The 19615-nt window shown below is 42.9% G+C and overlaps 1 protein-coding gene across 1 annotated transcript in view; it reads left to right on the forward strand.

The window, feature by feature from the left end:
• The window catches only part of LOC145413606 (short transient receptor potential channel 4-associated protein-like), a 232860-nt gene that overhangs the window by 156338 nt on the left and 56907 nt on the right, over window positions 1-19615 (forward strand). The window contains exon 12 of the mRNA XM_080283259.1: window positions 15078-15168. Within this exon, the coding sequence (XP_080139385.1) occupies window positions 15078-15168 (91 nt within the window). The remainder of the gene's footprint in view (window positions 1-15077; window positions 15169-19615) is intronic.

A 19615-nucleotide genomic window follows, 5' to 3' on the forward strand; every position in this document is an offset into this window, starting at 1 on the left:
CTCACCAGAATTGAAGAGAGTGTACTGAGATGGTTTGGTCATGTGGAGAGAATTGATGACATTAGAGTGATGAAAAAGGTATATCTGCGTGAATTTGAAGGAGGGAGGAGGCGAGGTAGACCAAGAAGGTGGAGGGATATGGTGGATGAGTGTGTGAGGAAGAGAGTATGGAAGTTGATGAGACTAAGGGACTGACAAGAGACTGAGCTGGCTGGCTGAATTATGTGCAGAGAAGCACATAACCAGGTGACAGCGTTTGGATTGACTCTTATCAGATAGGTAAATGTGAAGCTGCAGAATGTAGTGAAATTTTAGGGGTCTATCTGATGGGGCCAGGATTGGTTGGGCTTGAATGATGAGTAAATGGAAGCATGGCCCATTTAATTGGGCAGACTTAGGCTGTCTGGACATTGCTACTCCTCACCCTACCCTTGGGTGGGAAAGGAGATCTGGATGATGATGGTGAATGATTATGAAAGAATAAGGTGAGGTTAGTAGTGTACCAAATACAGTACTGTAGTATAGTAAACAAGGATAGTAAAATACAGTAAGGCTTACCTCCAAAAGTAGGGGTTCTGCACTTGTTGCAGAAATATGTCTGACGCAGGTAGCCATACCAGCCCCCCAGACCTTTGTCAGACCTGCGGGTGGTTTAGTCACTGGCAGAGTTACCCTCCATCAGCACCAGAGGTGGTCCTGGGGTGACAGAGGGGTTGGAGAGCATCAGCAAGGCAAACCTCATTGCAGCACTCCTTATCTCAGGCCCATGCACAGGCAAGCCAGGGCTCTTTCCTTCTTGTACCAGCTGTACACCGCTTCGTCTAATTCATCATCTATCTGTCTATCTATCTCTTGCCAGACACCTCAATCCTGCAAAGGGTGGCCACAAACAAATCACCTCCATGTCGCTCTGTCCCCCTCCATTTCATTGCCCTGCTCCCATCTCACACCCCCCTCTCTCATATACATCTCTACTCCATCCCTCTATCTCATTCTTGGCCTCCCCCTCCCTCTCCTCCCCTACACCTCACTCACATACACTCTCCACATCAGTCTCTCATTCTCCCTCCTCTCCACATGGCTAAACCACCTTAATGTGTTTCTCCTAACACTTCCTATCATATCCACATCCACTCCACAACATTCTTTCGCTTTCTCATTTGTCAGCCTGTCTCTCCATGTGACTCCATATGCTTCTCTCAAATAACTCATTTCCACTGCTCTCACCCTCCAATAAGGTCCAAGCTTCACTTCCATACGTTAGAGTTTGTATCACAGTACTGTCACGTAGTAGCTTTTTCACTTCCATGCGTACTTCCCTGTTTCTTATCACTGTTTTCAAGGAACCAGCAACCTTTCTTTCCTGCTGCACCCTGTCAAGCACTTCACTCTCTAAACTTCCATCCTTACTCTTCACGCTACCCAAGTATTTAAACGTACTCACATTCTCCATTTCCTCCCCATCCAGTCTCACTTTATTCACTGACTTCACTTCTCTCGAAGACCATTAATTTACTCTTCCCTACATTCACCTTTAGATTTTGTTTCCTACACAGTCTCCCGAACTCATCCACCAAGCCTTGCAGCTCCCCTTCGTCTTCACTTAACAACATAGTATCATCTGCAAACAACAGTACAGGGAGTTTCCAAACACTGCCCTCTCTCACTAGGGCCGCTCCAACATCCACTACCGTTCCTTGTATCTCTTTTATAACCCCATCCATATACAGATTGAAGAACCATGGAGACATGACACATCCTTGTTTCAATCCAACTTTCAAAGAGAAAAATTCACACAGTTTACCATCCACATGCGCTGCAGCCTTAGCACCCTCGTACATACTCTTCACGGCCTTCAACAACTTCCCATCTACTCCTTATATTCTTAATACTTTCCACAATCCTTGTCTATCCACCCTGTCATATGCTTTCTCCAAATCCATGAAGGCTGCATACAACTTCTTTCCCTTCTCTAGAAACTTTTCCACTAAAGATCTGAGAATGAATATCTGATCTACACAACCTCTTCCCTTCCTAAAACCTCCCTGTTCTTCAACTAATTCCTCTGTTACTTCCCCACCTCTGTCAGTAAGTATCCTACCATATACTTTTCCTGTTACACTAAGAAGAAAAATGCCGCCATGATTACCACACACTCCTTTTTCCCTTTTCTTTTGTAAAGGGGAATAATTATACCTGACTTCCAATCCTTGTCTTTTTCATAGACCACCTTTCCAACATTTTAGATTTTTCACTACCACTAGCACCCATCTCTGGTTGCAATTTCAATTTCTTGATTTCGTCCTCGTGTTTACGTAGGTCATATACTTGGGTTTTCTTTACCCCATACTCCTTCATCACCGTCCCTGGGCAAAGTCCGTGCTCCATCTTCTCAATTATTTCCAATTCCTGGGCAAGAGAAAGCCTCACCCTCTCTTTCTTTTCCTGAACCTTAGGCATGGTGCACAGAAGCTTTGGTTCACTGAAAAAAAAACACAAATAAGGTCGTAATGCCAAGGCAAAGCCACACACGCGTGGAGTTATTGCTAATGGTAGGGTGATCACATGAATACCGTACTGTATGGGCTGCGCAATGTCACTGAGTCCCTGCCGTTGCTGCTACTCAGGCAAATTGGCAGGGACATGTGGCAACACTGCACACTGCCGGCCAGGGACTTGGTCCGCTGTGGACTCTATGACACGCTTGATTTATGGAACTTTTTCCGGATATTCGATAATTTTCAGAATGGAATTTCCTGTACGGAATTATACTCAATTTTATGAAAGTTTTCCTTTTAATGGGGAAGGAAAACATTGGAAAATTTTTTTTCTGCAATCTCAGTCTTCTGCTAAATTGGTGTACATTAAATTGAGGCTCTACTGTATTGCTCACTAAACTCAGGATTTCATTGATATCGGCGTATGTCCCAGAGGCTGGCTTGGATGATGTAGAAAAAGATAGATTCTGGGATGACTTGATGCATGTGGTAAATGGCGTGGGGAATGATGAGATTGTAGTTTTGGGAGTGGACTTAAATGGTCATGTGGATGACTTAGCCCACAGTTATGAAGGGGTACATGGGGGATGTGCATGTGGTAAGAGGAATGCAGAAGGGGAAAGGATACTCAAAGCTAGGAGGCAGTGAATATGGTTGTCAGCAACATGCATTTTAGGAAAAGAGAGATTAGGTTGATTACTTATGATTTGGGGTAATAGTAGCCAGATTGACTATTTCCTGGTCAGGAGGGCTGATAGGAGGTTGGTGAGGGGTGTTAAATTTATAGGGAGTGAAGAGTGTGTGCAGCAACACAAATTACTGATATGTGACATGGTGCTTAAGGAGCAGTTGGTAAAGAAGAGGACCTATACATTTAGGAGGAAAATGTGGAAGTTGAAAAACCAGGCAGTAAGAGGTGCCTTCTAAAGAATGATGAGTAGAATTGTGACTGAACAGGGAGCTGTTGACAGAAGTGTTAATGAACAGTACAGGGCTCTCAAGAACAGTCTCCTGAGAGTTGCTGATTCAGTGTGTAGATGAACAGGGAGCCACCAAAACATAAAGTGGCATGGTGGTGGGATGAAGGTGTAGAAGCTGCATTTAAGGAGAAAAGAAGGCTTATCCAGGAATGGAAAACAGGTGGCAGCAGCGAGGAATACTTGGCTGCAAAGTGTAGGACTAGAAAGGAGGTATACAAAGCAAAATTTGAGTTACAGACACTTTTACTGGGTAACCTTAACCTCTTTGCCATGATGATGCATATACGTCGTCATAACCAACCAGAACGCACATACTTTGACGCCCCTATGTTGTCATATATCAGTGCAGCCAAAGAAGACATCAGAGAGGTTTGTTTATTGTGCTAGGGCCTTTCATATTGGCTAGTTAATGTTACCGAGGATAAAATAAGTTCCACCCTCTTTTTTTTTTTATTTCCTGCCAATCCCAATACTGTATACAGTATATGGGAGGTCATGTGATCACTAGCCTACTGGAGAGTAGCACTGCATGCTGCCATGATCAGTCTTGGCTGTGAATCATAGGAGAGTGTTTTGTTGCTCCCTTCACAGTGAATTATGGCTGAATCAGAGACTATTCTTGAATAATCTTGCAGTTCCTCAAGTGTTGAGGAGTATGAGCCAAAGACTCAGATATCAATGACTAGTCCAGTGAAGAACTAGAGAGTGATGAATTTGATGATATTGAAGAGAAAGAAGTCGATGGTGGGTGGCACCTGATAAGTGACATTTGGTGACTCATGTCCCAACCACGTGCATGAATTTACAAGTGATTTTTTCGGTCTGAACCCAGCAATTAGTGAATCTGAAACTGTGTGACCTTTGGACTCTTTCAAACTAATTTTTGATGCTGATGTGGTGAAGAAAATATGTGAGTGGACAAATCAGAGGGCAGATAACTTTTTCAGTGAACATCCTTAGAAAAAGGGTAAAGTAAATACCATTATGTGTACACATTTATCAACGTTTTGTTAGCCATGGGAGTAAAAAAATGCCCTGCATTTACATGTACCGGAACAAAAGTATGTTGTATGGTGGCCCAGCAGTGTTCTGTCCTGAAGTGATGAATAGAGACCGGTTTGTCAGCATAATGAAATTCCTATGTTTTTGCCACCTTCAGTGGCACAGCCCAGATATGCCACAGCCTGGGCCAAGCAAGGGCCAGAAGGCCAAGATGTGAGCTCAGGGCGATGTTTCTGATAAGTAAGTACATTGAATTTATTCTTATTTATATAATATTTCACTGCCTTGTATTATTTATGATAAACCTACTCAGAAATATCTTTCGATTTATATTATTTTAATCATAAACACAAGCAGTGGCAGAATCAGTGTTACACACATACACCTGTACTCACATACACACATACATATGAATCACCATGGCTATTTTCACAAGAGGGCAGCTTTTCCCTGGAAAAACAGCATGGGGGAATGAGCAGGGGAAGCAAAGCCTCGCCCAGGGTACCATGCGAGATTAGTCACCCTATTGGTGAAGGGGTTAATAGTGTTGAAAGGAAGAATATGGTATTAATTTTGCAAATCAGATGAAGAAGGAAAACATGGATATCATAGGTGAGCAGTGCGTGAAGAATGATAAAGGTAATGGTGGACATTGAGGATACTAAAGACACCTGGAGAGAGGTTTATAACCAGTTACTAAATGAGTCTGATTGGAACAGGGCAGGTTTGTAATCAGCAGATCCATTGTTTAGCCCTTGGCCTTTGATTGACACTGCTACTGTGAGCAGGGCAATAGGCAGGATGCAGTTGGGTTGACATCTGAAATGATGAAGGCCGCAGGAAATACAGGAGTGGCTTTAGCTGTAGATTTGATAAATATGATTATATTTGAGTGTGTTCTCCTACATGACTGGCTGAAGAGTGTGATTGTAAATGTGTACAAGGGGAAAGGTGATGCCTTGTACCAGGTAAAGAAGGTAACGGAGAGGGTCCTAGAAGATTTGATTAGGGAAAAAGTGAATATTGATGAGATGCAGTTTGGGTTTATGCCAGGCAAAGGGACCACTGATCCCATATTCGTTGTCCTATGGCTTAAGTAAAAAACATACAGAAAAAAAAAGGGAGCTGTACTATGATTTGATTTTGTTGATTTGGAGAAGTCCTTTGACAGTTTCCCTAAGAAGATGGAGAAGTGGTCAATGAGAAAGTTTGGGATCAAGGAGATGCTGGTTAGAGTGGGTATGGTTATGTATGTAGGTGCTTGCACCCAGGTGAAAGTGAATGGAGATCTGAGTAATGAGTTTTCCATGAATGTTGGCGTGCATCAGGGTCAATCTTGAGCCCCTTATCATATGTCTTGGTGCTTGAAGCTGTCTCATGTGACATCAGAAATGAACTTGCATGGGATATGTTGTATGCCAGAGCTATTCAACTACTTGAAAAGTAGGGCTGAATTTATGAAGCTCAGATTAACAAAAGGGCCATGCATTATTTTACTTGTATTTTTTCCCTCTATCAAAACATTTATACATAGAAAGAACAAAAAAATTCATATATTACTGTATTTGCATTTACATTTTCCATCCCCATCCTTCTCACACAGTTACCAGATAGATGAATATTGGCTACTGTTTTGCCACCACTTGTCTCACACTTATACTATTTAAAAGTGGTGAGCAAGTGTATAATGCGGAACTTTCTTTGGGTGTACATAGCCTTTGCACTCAGCTGATGATGCAGCCCCAGACATCTGATGAGGCAAGATGGCTGCACGGTGTTTATATTTGCTGTGATCATCTGCCTTTCATTACATTTTGTGCCAGAAGGGTCACTGATACACCATTGCTATTGCCAAATAACAGTGCAAGTTCCTAACATATAGTGTAGTGCACAGTATTAAGTGAAGTGATAATTTTTTTGTGTGAAATACTGAAACTTATGACTTCAAAATAGTGTTTGGTAAGCATACTACTGTACCCCTAGTGGAAAGCATGGTGCTACTGAGGGATGCCGAGGCATGCCTAGAAGGGTAAGTTTTTTTAGATTGTACGTTTAGTGGCAAAGGCCATCCTCCGTAACCCCACTGAATCCATGTTACGTTGACCTTGCTGTGCAATAGGCTTTCACTTGACACAGCCCCTTTGTTTAACGAGACCAGACTGTATTGGTGTTCTGATGAAGAGAGGTAGATTGAATGATTTGGGTGTGTGGAAAGAATGGAGGATGACAGTTGGGTGCAGAAAATGATGAATGTAAAAAAAAAAAAAAAAAAAAAAAAAAAAAAAAAAAAAAGCCTGGGACAAGGCCATAGAATGTGATCTCAGGGATAAGGGACTGTATAAGGAGGCTGCCAGTGATTGAGTACCATGGAGAGGGGTCATTAGGTGACCAAGGCTGACATTTGCAAGCATGTTGGAGCCGTAATAAACAACATGAAACAGTGTAATACAATATACCAATATTTACCCTTTCACATCAGGTGGCACGTCGACGTGCCACTAAGGAAATTTTTGTAGCCATCAGGTGACACGCACAGTATACACGTTCTGGACTTTTTATATTTGTGCGCCATTACTGAGGACCCAATAGTGGTTCTAGGTGGCAGGACTTAGGAGTTGCCATCACAGGAGAACTGTTTTATTGTTTGTTATTTTTGTCACGTACCAGAAGTATGTTGAGGTGTGTGGTACGAGATGTTTCGCTGCCATGGCAGCTTACTTGGATCTGATGGAAGCTATGTCTGGTGACTCAGATTATGTTGTCAGATGAAAGTGAGAGTGAAAATGAAAGTGCTGTCATTTAAAAAAAAAAAAAAAAAAAAACAGCTTTGAGTTTATTATTATGCCTGTTGACATATGTCTGGCAGTGGGGGAGCTCCAACACCACAGGTTTTGACAGCTCACCACACAGATAATTATTATTATTATTATTACCCCATTTGGATTGAGCCGGTGAAGGTCTATATCCAAGGGGTTGTTGAGGTTATTGCTCACGTAATGCCACTCAGGGATGAGTGAGGCTGGTCACTCTCATCTTAAATTTCAAGACCAACTTGCCTAGCCCCGGGTTCCTACATTTCTCATGGGGTGACATAGGATTGGATGATGGATGGATGGATGGAAAAAAAAAAATGAAGGTGCATCCAGTTGCCACATAATTTGTGCCACGTCTGCTGACAAATGAACCAGAGGAGAACCATGTCACAGTCAGTCAGGAGCTGTTTGATTGTTTGAATGCTGAAGAAGACTTACTGAAATATGTCATAACAAGTGATGAAACATGGATGTACAGTGACAATGTCAGAACAAAAAGACATTCATCACTGTGGGTTGAAACATCATCACCATGACCATAACAAGCACATCAGAGTCGTCCAAATGTGAAGGTGATGTTGATCGCCTGTTTTTATTGGAAGGGCGTTGTTCATTATAAGTTTGTTCCATGTGGTCAGACAATCAGTAAAAAGTTTTATTTGGATGTCCTGAAGCATTTGAAGGACGCAGTACAAAAAAAACACCTGAGACGTGGGCAAACAAAACCTGGATGCTGCACCATGACAATGCACTTGCTCACTCTTTGCCCTTTATCAATGACATTTTTGCAAAGCACAACATGACCGTCATTCCCCAGCCATTCTACTCTCCAGATTTGGCTCGTGCAATTCTACTCTCTGGAGTTGGCTCATGCAAAGTCCCCCTTCCCCTGACCCCTTTAAAATTCACCCTGAAAAATTGCCAGTTTCAGACAGTAGAAGAGATGGAAGAAAGCAGCAAACATACTTTCACTCAAGCGTGTGTACCTCAATGACTAAGTGATGTGGCGTGGTGTGGCTAGTGTTAGATTAAAGCTCAAAGTCACCACTACACAGCGCTCCTGTCACGATTGCATTATGCTGTACTGGCTAGTTTGTGCTCTGTTTAAAAAGTTCAGTTTCCTTTTTGGACAGACCTCATACCAATAATAATCTATCTATCTATATACCTAGGCTGCTTCCCCCAAGGAAAGGGAGGTAATAATAAAACAGTAAACTCTCAGTTATTCGGCATAATTCAGCCAAGCCTTATGCCAAATAACATGAAATGCCAGATGCAGTAATCACTCGATTATCCGGACATGCTCCATATCTGAACATTAGGCCTTGGCTTTATTGTAGCAATATCTGGATTTCTTTGTCCATGTCTGAACATAAAATTTTCGACATCACCAGTTGGGTGGCCTACAAATTCAAAAAATCGGTTGGGCGAGTTCTCTTGCCTCGTGCAGATAATTGACTGCAACCCACCAGCTGAGCAAAACTGGCCGTCTGCCTCCTCACCGAACGGTCATAGTCCCCCAGCCGCCTGGGTCACGGACACTCTTGGCTGCATGCGAGTAATGAAAGACCCTAACCCACAAGCTGAGCAAAAATGGCCATCTACATCCTCACTGAACAGTCAAGTCCCCTGGCCATCTGGATCATTTGGTCGCACCCGCTTGCGTGCGAGTAATGTGGACCCTAACACACAGGCTGAGCAAAAATGGTTGTTTGCCTTCTCACCAAATGGTCAAAGTCCCCCAGCCAGATAGTTCACTCGGACACTCTCGGGCATGCTTGGCTGTCCGCCTCCTTACCGAATGGTCAGGGTCTCTTGGCCGGCCAGATTACTCGGACTTTCCCTGACGCCATGATGTACGGTGAATCCAGTGTTGCTGATGCGTAGCAACATTTGCCTGGCCGAGTGAAAATGACCCTTGCGCCCATAGGTCAGTTTGGCGCTTTTTACTTGTGTGCTTATAGCCAAGCGTGGGTAGAGACATGGCAACACAGTGTTCACATGGTGGTACTGCATCTCAGCTCCTGCCTTTGTCTCTCTCAAGTGTGGGTGACTTGTAACCATGGGAGCTTCCATTGTTGCTTTTGTGGTGGTTCCCTTTCTTCTGGCTCTGATTTTCCTCTGTGGCATTCTCATGTGTGTGATGGTGGCCCAACCACCACCCAAGAAACAAAAGGGGAAGGTTTTGACTGGAGAAGAAGCGTGAGATATTGAGCAAGGTTGATGCAGGCTGGACCACTTTATGAATTCTGCGGGAATATGATCTTGCCTGTTCAACTTTGTTTGATATGAAGAAATCATGGGCCAAGCTGACCCAGTACACATGACTGCGGCGATGCTACTCTAAAGGGCGATAGGAAGGTGATGTCTCAGCCACGCTACGCCCCCATCAAGTAGTCGACTTCGGTTTGGTTCTGTTAACAACAGGGTGCCAGGGTGCTCATACTTGGGACCAAGTTGAAGGTGGCAGCTGAGAAATTTGCATGCCTACACATCGTGCACGACTCTGAGACATCTGAAGGTTGGCTCTTCCAGTTCAAACTTTGACATGGAGTTACTGGCTGTAAGACACATGGCAAGGCTTTTGATATAAAAGTGGAGGATGTAGAGCCGTTTCGCCAGAAAGGACGAGGGCATTGCTTTCAGTGAAGTGTACAGTGCTGACGAAACTGGCCTTTTCTACCATTCCATGCCTATCAACACCCTGGCAGAGGAGAGGGAGAAGACGTGCCTGGTCTGTTTTTGTCCAAGCAGCATGTCTCAGTTTTATGCTGCACCTATGCTAACGGGATGCTCTGCCTCAAGCCCATTATTGTTGGACGTGCAAAACAGCCATGTTGTCTCCGTGGGTTGATGGATAGCCTGCCTGTTGTGTAGTACCGTTCTGTGAAGGCCTGGTTTATCTGTAAGGTTTTTAGAGACTGGCTCCACAGACATTTTGTCAAGGAGGTTATCCTCTATCAAACAGAGGAACTTGATATCCTCCGTGACCAGGTGAGGGCACTCCTGATCCTCAACAACGCCCCTGTTCATCCATCAGAGAAGGAATTTATTGCTGATAATGGTTGTATCAGGTGCTTGTTTCTGCCACCTAATGAGACTGCTTTCATTCAACCAATGGACCAAGGTGGGATAGTGGTAGCAAAGAGACTGTACCGTCGGAGGTTCCTCGACAAGGTGATGATGGTGCTAGAGGTTGAGCAAGAGTCGACACATGAGGGGAGCGGACCTTGAAAAATCTTCATTGTTACAACATCAAGTCTGCGGTGTTCAGCTGGGCAAATGCTTGGAAGCAAGTCTCCATGAAAACCCTCAAAAGTGGTTGGCCTCATCTCCTTCAGGGATACGAGGCATGCACGACGTGAAGGGATTTGATGTGGGCAATTTTCACTTTCGTGTACGTACAGCAGACGAGGATATGGACGTTAACTTTGTGAGGGAGTGGTGGAACGATGATGGCGACAATCCTGGTTATCAGACATCTGATTAGGAGATTGCTGCAGCTGTCTCAGTGGGGCTGACAGAAGGCAGTGACAAGGACGAGGATGAGGCCCTTGATTCTGATCACTCCGCCACTCTATCACTCCCTCATGTTGGTGCGCTACGTGCTGGCATAGAGCAGGTGCTTGAATATGCCAAGCACCCACACACTGCATTGGCGAGTTGGTGCCACTGAAGCTGGCAATGGATCTGCAGGCAGTCAGGGACACTGTCATCCTCCTTCAGAATCATCGCACGTATCACCGTCCAAGATCGACTCGTTTTTCAAGACTGCCACCCCCACTCGTGCGAGCCCATTCTCCCCACCACCACCACCTCGTCCCCAGTCATCACTCTCAGACCCATAGCTGAGCACATCAACAGCCATTGAGTTGCCATTAAAAATGAGCTTGCGGCTGTCGTCAGAGTCTTTTGAGGTTGGTAGGCTTCCATCACCCCGCCGCATGTCCCCACCCATCGCCCAGCTCCAGTGGATGGAGAGGGAGGAGGAAGAGGTGTTTGGCATTTGTTGAGTGATTTATGTTAGCCACTAGACCACATGGGATTACTCTACACCAGCTGGAAGCTAGTGGATTACAATGCCAGTCTGCCATTCATTGGGTGGTAAGTACTGTACAGTACGATAACATCATCATCATCATCATCATCGAATCCTGTGTTGCCCCATGTGGAGCATAGGAGCCCCAGGCTAGGCAAGTTGGTCCTGACATTTAAGATGAAAGTGACAAGCTTCACTCATTCGTGAGTATCATTACGTGAACAGTGAACCCCAACCATGCCTTGGATATAAACCTGCATTTACTCAACCCGATTGGAGTGCCTTAATTACCCACTAAACCACAGGTGCCATAATTTGGTTATATGGTTACCACCCAGCATAGTAAATGGTTTCCTGGTGTAGAGGAAACCATTTGGCTTGTCACTCAGTGCAGAGTCACCCGTAGACAGAAGGAAGAGGAAAGAATGAAGGAATGAAAGACAGAAGAGGAGGGAAGAAAGAGAGGAAAGGGCAGTCACCTGAGAACAGCACTACATCAAGTGAGTGGGTGATGAGTACTCTATTTAAATTCTTTTTGCAACCCTCATCTTCTTCATTTATTTATTTGTGATTGTTTTCTTAGTGTCTAGCATTATATTGGATATTCCCATGTGTGCTTTGATGTCTAAGTAACTGAAAGACCAAAGAACACTGCCACGATAAGGAGGGGCACTGTACATATAAGTTGGATAGGTAGGGTATTACTCCACATCTGAATTTCGTCCATATTTGGACATACCGATGGCTCCGTTATGTCAGATAGTCAAGAGATTACTGTACAGGCCTACCCCGATATCCAGCAGTGTTGCGTACCAGTGGCAGTGTTTGGTCAGTGAGTATGTCAGATATTGAAGCAATTTTCCCCATAAGATACTGAAGAAAAGCCAGAGATGTGTTCCAGGCCCAAACTCAAACTCTCATATACCTTAATCAATAAAGACTGACACAAGAACACCATAGGTAATGTTATTATTCATATAAATAATACTATTGCTAAAAAATGAGACACTGAACATCACATACAGGAAGGTAAGGTGATGAGTCGTGCAGTGTTGAGATGCCTCAGGGCATCTGACAGCCAGGCAGGCAACTGGTAGTGCACCAAGCAGAGGTGGTGGAGGGCAGGGAGACAAGGAGGGAGACAATTCGGGGTGGGGGAGGGCAGGGGGACTGGAGGGAGACAATTCGGGGTGGAGGAGGGTGGGGGGACAGGGAGGGAGACAAGAAGGGGTGGAGGAGGGTGGGGGGATAGGGAGGGAGTTCCGAATGTTAACACATGATTTATCGATCGATAATGCAATCGAGATAACCTGTTCAAAGGCCCCTTTATGTTGTGTTATTTACTGTTCTGGTTGCTGAGCTCCTTTATTGTTTTCTCTCTTATTTTCAAACAATTATTTAGAAATTCCTTTGTATTTTCAAAGCTTTTTTTCATTGAACAGCACAAATGTAAATACAGTACATGATTTATCAGTGTCACAGTTTTCATCACTGTATGAAATATTTACTTTCAAAGGTTTTCATATTTATTAATATTTATTTAAAATTGTTATTATGTATTCCATGATAGGTTAGATGACAGTTCAGTGGTCAAACACAAAATATTCTTTGCTGATTCACCTGGTTGTTCACACCATTTTGTACCTGATGGGCAAGAATCTGTACCCCAAACGACAGTGTTCACGCTGCCTGTGACAAAAACACATTAATCTAAGTCCAAAAACAGTTTATAAATCAACCAAAACAAAATTTAAGTCTAAAATAAAATCAAAATTGGTTAAAGAAAAAAAAAAAAAAAACACCCTATCGCTAGACTGGGGATAGGCCTGTCATAAGCGGGGTAGGGTGGTATTTCAACCCCCATCACTACTGCAGGGTATTGCATCTAGGGGTATCGTAAATCGGAGTTTGCCTGTACATTCATTGCGGTAATCAAATGGTGTATTATACAATATATAATAATACTGCACTGTACACTGATAAACATGTCTTTTATTTACCTTATTGTGATGTGATAGGAAGCGTTAGGAGGAATACACTGAGGTGGTATGGCCCTGTGGAGAGGATGGAGGGTGAAAGACTGATGAAGAAAGTGTATGAGAGTGAGGTGGAGAGGGGGGGGAGAGGGAGGGGGAGGCCAAGGATGAGATGGAGGGATGGGGTGGAGAGGTATATGAGAAATGGGGGGTGTGAGTTGGGAGCAGGGGAGTGAAATGGCAAGGGACAGGGCGACGTGGAGGCGATTTGTTTGTGGCCACTCCGATCGGGATTGAGGCATCTGGAATAGATAGATAGAGATGAACATAGCTGTAATGGTCACGCAGTCCGGAACGATTCTGGTTTTAGCGAACTTTTTCTTATATATAATTTAGTTTAGTTGGCTCCTCGATTCTGATAAAAGAGAATTCCAGTACAAGTATAGTGCAGTCTTTTATATTGAGGTTTTACAGCATACGAGAAATTGTAAAATTATCTAGACTGTATGATGATTCGAGCCACTATTGCCAAATTTTCTGTTTTGATTGCTGTTCTTGCCTCCTGTCCCACACACATTGATGTAAAAAACAACTTGGCCAAAATGTTTTTGTGTCACTGTAGGTGGACATGTGCATCTCGTAAATGTTTGACAGTATTCCAAAAAGCGGGATAGGGTGTTACCGTTAGTGTTAATGTAAGAACATAAAGCTTGAAATTACTAAGAGATTGGAAAGGAGTTAAAATACCGTAACATACACTCAAGTAAAATTTTATGAATGGTTAATGAATTCTGTGAGTGATATGAAAGGAAAGTTTATTTCATAGAATATGGATGCCGTATAAGAAAAGGTATTACATATCATATTGATTATGAGAGTGGATATACAACCTTATCTTCGCAGTGAAGTATCACATTGTCACCATGGTGTACTCGTCCCATTGCTTCACCAAAGTATCATAATGTCTTCATTGCCACTTCAGTTCTGTGGCAAAGTGTAAAGAACTGTACATTACAGTAAAAACTGTATTTTAATGCTTGTTTTGGTACCCTTGCAGCTTATAAGTCATTTGTAGGGTATTCATAAGAGTAGATCTCACATAACCAGTATAATTATTTATCTGGCACTTTGAATTTCTCATAATTGCCAGTAATGAGGGTTCTGCTATAAAGTGCAATAGTTTTTCAGCATATTTTCTCATGGATAACTATTGTTTCATTTATAAAGCTGCAATATACAAAAGTTAAAATAATTGTGGTCATTCTATATGTTAAACATGCATTGAAGATGATATTCATAGTATTGCAAGAGCAGCAGTGAAAGCTGTTTTATTAATCATTCTTAGCTGATGTTGCATTTAGGTATTTTACAGTAGATTTGTAATGGCAGATAATGTTATTTACCATTGGGAATTTTGTGGCAGTGGGAGGGTTAGAAGCTCTGTTGCTTAGTATTGCAAGTCTGCATGTTGCCTTCTAGCCAGAGCATTGATACCAAACTTGACCCACATTGATATACTTAATCACCATGCAAAACAAACATTGTACTCAGAAAGTGGACGGTTGGGAACGCTCTCTCTCTCTCTCTCTCTCACACACACACACACACACAGTAATGTGTAACAGTACTGGGTGTATAAATTTCCTTTTATTCCATAATAGTTTACACAAACTTTAATCATCTTTACTTTTGTACAGGGGTATTTTATTGTCGTATCAAGCATATGCTAATGGATCATCACTAACACCCATTTTTCTCCCTCTCATCAGATTCTGGTTTTCAAGGGCAATTGAGAGTTATCTCCGCAGTGCCACTCCATATGCTGACCAGGTTTTCTTGCTGCGTCGAGGTCTCCTCAAGGTTATTCATATTATCTTCTTTGTGTTGTGTATTCTCCCAGTATTAATGGGCTGTGGTCATCATTTGATGTAGTGCTTGACACACTTACATAATCTGAAAGTTGTCAGTATTCCATTTTGTTCTCAGATTTTAATGTATTTATTTCTTTATACCATCCACCATCGTTATATGGTGAACCCTCACGTCATGCACATTGACAATACAGGCAAACCATGATGTATGATAAGGATGTGTTTCTGGAAAATCAGTCAGATAACAAGGTCATAAATCAGACACATTATAACTTGGGCTCAATGAAGGACCGATGCAAGAAATAGACAGTCACACAACATAAGGATAAAAATAAGTTTCCCTTTCACCAAAACTGGTAGTTGTTTCACTTCACTGTACTTCACTTGATGCTTGAACTTCAGTATACACTGTTGTTTGATTACTGACACTGATGTCCCTGATAGTGACAGAGTTCAAAGGCCATCTTCACGAGGATTGAAGCAACTGTGATCGTAGCAATGATGATTGTACATCAACCACCGAGGCTTCAGAGGGAATCGTAGCAATCATATAAGCAAAAACGGTGATCACACTTTAAAAAAAATGTTAAAATCTTAAGATCAGGTGAGCAAATGATCACGTCGGTCAGTATTAAAACAAGGTTTGCCTGTGCACAGAGTTCCGATACGTGGTGACAATAAATGTGGACAGGAAATTACAGAATATGGAGGAAGTATGCATGATATGTGGTTCTCTCCTTATTTTCCACCTGTTTATTGCCTTTAGCCTCATTAATGTCACTTATGTATACTCACAAACATCCTGCAACTCCCTTCCTATTCCCAAGTAGGCTAAGGGTTGATTGACTCATGGAGAAAGGTAGCTTCAGCAAGCAATCCACTGTGTTCACATTTCAGGTAAACCTTGGGCTACAGCTATTGTGTCTTTAGGAAGTATATTTGTAGCACTTTTATTGCCTCAGATATCATTTCTGTCACTCTTATATCGTCTTTATTTCTTTGCAGTAATCTGTGTTCATGAGAAGCATATCTGTAGTACTTACTTCCCACAGATTTATTGTTATAAACCTCTTTGTCACTCCTATTCCTCTAGCTTTACTACACTCTTTCCATTCCTCCCTGTGTTGCATCTGTTTCTCTCTCTCTCTCGTATTGCTCTGTTGATTACTTCATCTATCATATCCTTAGGATAGAAAAGAACACGATAAAACAGAGGAATAAGAGGAAGCATGGATCCCTCCATCTTATCTGGCTGATGGTCTCTCTCTCTCTCTCTCTCTCTCTCTCTCTTTCTCTTTCCAGATTAAAGTCCATTATTGTCTCCACTCATTCACTTATCCCCTACCCTTCCCTGAACTGCAGTTATCACCTCACTTCCTTGTCAGTGTCTTAACCTGACTCCATCCTTCCTTGCTATGACTAACCCCCTCCCCCCCCCCACACAATTTTTTTCGTATCTGCGGATTTTTCGTAAGTCACTCCTTCATAAGTAGGGGTCTGGCTGTGTATATATACAGGTATATATAAAACAAAGGGATCTGATTTTGAATGAGCAGTTACTTAAAATGTGACAAATATGTTACATAAATCCTGATGTCTTATTTAAGTGAACAAAACAGCAGTTTTGTCAAACGAAAACATTATACAGGTATACCTCGATATACACCCACAGCAAATTGACTTACGACCTACACACAGATTTGCCATGGGAGAGTTGTCTGTCTTTGCTTTGTGTTTCCACCTCTACCAAGTGAATTTTGGGGGAAAGAAGTAACTGTTTACTCTTCTGGTGTTGACGGGAGGTGGTGAAACACTCAGCACATCAGTGCTTGCCCAGAAGCGAGAGTGGGAGTATATGTTCCCGTCACTCCGAGCTTGCACCTCCCTCTTTTTTCGTATGCATTACTGTTTGCCCTGTTATTTTCCTAGAGTCGAGTTGTCATGCCTGGAAAGTACTGCTGAAGGGATGAGAGGGTCTGTATATTGCACGGAGGCAAGGTAATGTCCCTATCAACACAATTTGTGAACGTACTGGAAGTGCAAAGTCGACCGTCATGAAGATTCTTGCTGCAGCGCGCGGCCTGCCGCCAGAGCACAAGTGTAGCGGTGGAAAGAAGAAGATGACTTTCAGAGGTACAGATACGCTTCTGAAGAGGGAAGTAATCAAGAATCCTTGACTGACAGCAGCAGAAGTGAAGAAAATGCATCCCCAGCTGTTTCAAGATGTTTCAATTTGAACTATCCAGCACCACTTGCAGAAGGAGCTGTGTTTGCCAAGCTGCACCTCAGCCAAGAAACCACTTCTCACTGACCACATGAAGAAGCAGCTCATTCAGTTTGCCAAGAAGTATGCACACTGGACATCGGATGATAGCACGTTTCAAGTGTTCCAGGTGCGTTCTGCCAAGGTTCATCTCCCTGCCTTCCATAGTCGATATGACCCTGCCTACAAGGTGCCAACTGTTAAGCAGCCACAATCAGTAATGGTATGGGGGTGTTTCTCAGGTGAAATGAGAAGGGGAGGCCTCTACTTTCTTCATAAGAACTTGATGAATGGTGGCCGGTACATTCAAGTTCTGAAAGATCATTTGTTAAACTTTTTTGCCATTCATGGGTGCGACTTTTTCATGCACGATTCAGCTCCATGTCACAAGTCAAGAAAGGTGACAAAATGGCTTCAGGATAATCAGATTGAGGTCCTTGACTGACCTGGCAACAGTCCGGATCTAAACCCGATAGAAAACTGCAGGGGAAAGATGATGAAAATCATGGCAGAGAAGAAGCCACCCAATCTGGACAGCCTCAAGACTGAACTGACGAATGTTTGATTCAAAGAAATGTCCTTAGAGTACTTTAGAGATCTAAATGATTCCATGCCAAAATGCATCCAACTGGTCGTGAAAATCAAGGGAAACATGATTTCATATTAATGAATGTTGTTTCATGAACATACATTGTGATATACTGTATATATATATGAAAAGTCAAGAGTAAGAGCAGTGGAGATGGGACTGCTGAGGAATGTAAGTGGAGTACAGAGGGTGGATAGGATACAAAATAATGTGATTCGTGAAAGATGCAGAGTGAGGAAGTTGTTGGATACCAGAATTAAAGAGAGTGTACTGAGATGGTATGGTCATGTGGAGAGAATGGGTAACAATAGAGTGGTGAAAAAGGTATATCTGAGCGAATGTGAAGGAGGGAGGAGGCGAGGTAGGCCAAGGAGGAGGTGGAGAGATATGGTGGTTGAATGTGTGAGGTAGAGAGGTTTGGAAGTCGGTGAGGCTAGGGGACTGACAGGAGATCGAGCTGGCTGGATGAATTTTGTGAGGAGAAGTGCATGATTAGGGATTTTTGGCAACTCTTTTTAACATGGCAGTGTCTGGATTGACTCTGTCAGATACGATTATGTGAAGCTACAGAATGTGGTAAATGTTTTTGGCGTATCCGATAGAGCCAGGATTCCGAGGACTTGCATGATGAGTGAATGGCAGCATGGCCCATTGGATTGGGCAGATTTAGGCTGTCTGGACATTGCTACTCCTCACCCTGCCCTAGGGTGGGAAAGGAGGTCCGGCTGATGATGATGATGATGATACAGTATATGTAACCATATAATCAAATTTTGGCAGCTGGTGGTTTAGTGGATAATTATTGCGCTCCAGTTGGATTGAGCCTGTGAAGGTTTGTATCCAAGGGGTGGTTGGGGTTTATTGCTCACGTAATGCCACTCAGGGATGAGTGAGGCTGGTCACTCTCATCTTAAATGTTGGGACCAACTGCCTAGCCTCGGGCTTCTATGCTCCTCATGGGGCAACGTAGGGTTGGATGATGGATGGATGGATGGATATATATACATATACTGTATATATATATACAGTATATATATATATATATATGCAGTAAAAGTCCATTAATCCGAGCATGGATAATCCGAAAATCCCAATAATCTGAATTTTTGAAGAAGGCTGACAAAACTCCAAAAATAAAAAAAATAAAAATAAAAAAAATTCAAACTGGGCGCCAAATGCGCCGAAGTGCTGAGCGGTGTCGTCATGGGTCAGGTAATGCATGGATTGGCAGCTCCTTGTAAATAACCGACCACTTTTGGATCTGCGCATGCAGAGGAACTGAGTTATGATGACATACCATAATGAAAAGTGTCAATAACGCAGACAAGCCAAGCGATGAAAAAGACAAGGAAGAGGAAGAAGTAGAAGAGGCAGTGAAAGTTTCATGGAAGGAAGCTTCTGTATACTTTCATAAACTGGTGCATATTGTTGAACAAAATAATCATTAAAGTGGGGCTGAGGTGATCAGTTTCCATATCTTGCAAAACGAGTTCTACAAGAAACGTGCACAGACTGTCAGGCAAGCTCATATCTGTGACTGGCTGAAGTGCATGAGCAACCAGGCAGGTAAATCCACTGATGACG

The sequence above is a fragment of the Coenobita brevimanus genome, chromosome 97 (assembly GCF_032717465.1).
Source record: "Coenobita brevimanus isolate Jiangsu-jjx chromosome 97, ASM3271746v2, whole genome shotgun sequence".
Lineage (NCBI taxonomy): Eukaryota > Metazoa > Arthropoda > Malacostraca > Decapoda > Coenobitidae > Coenobita > Coenobita brevimanus.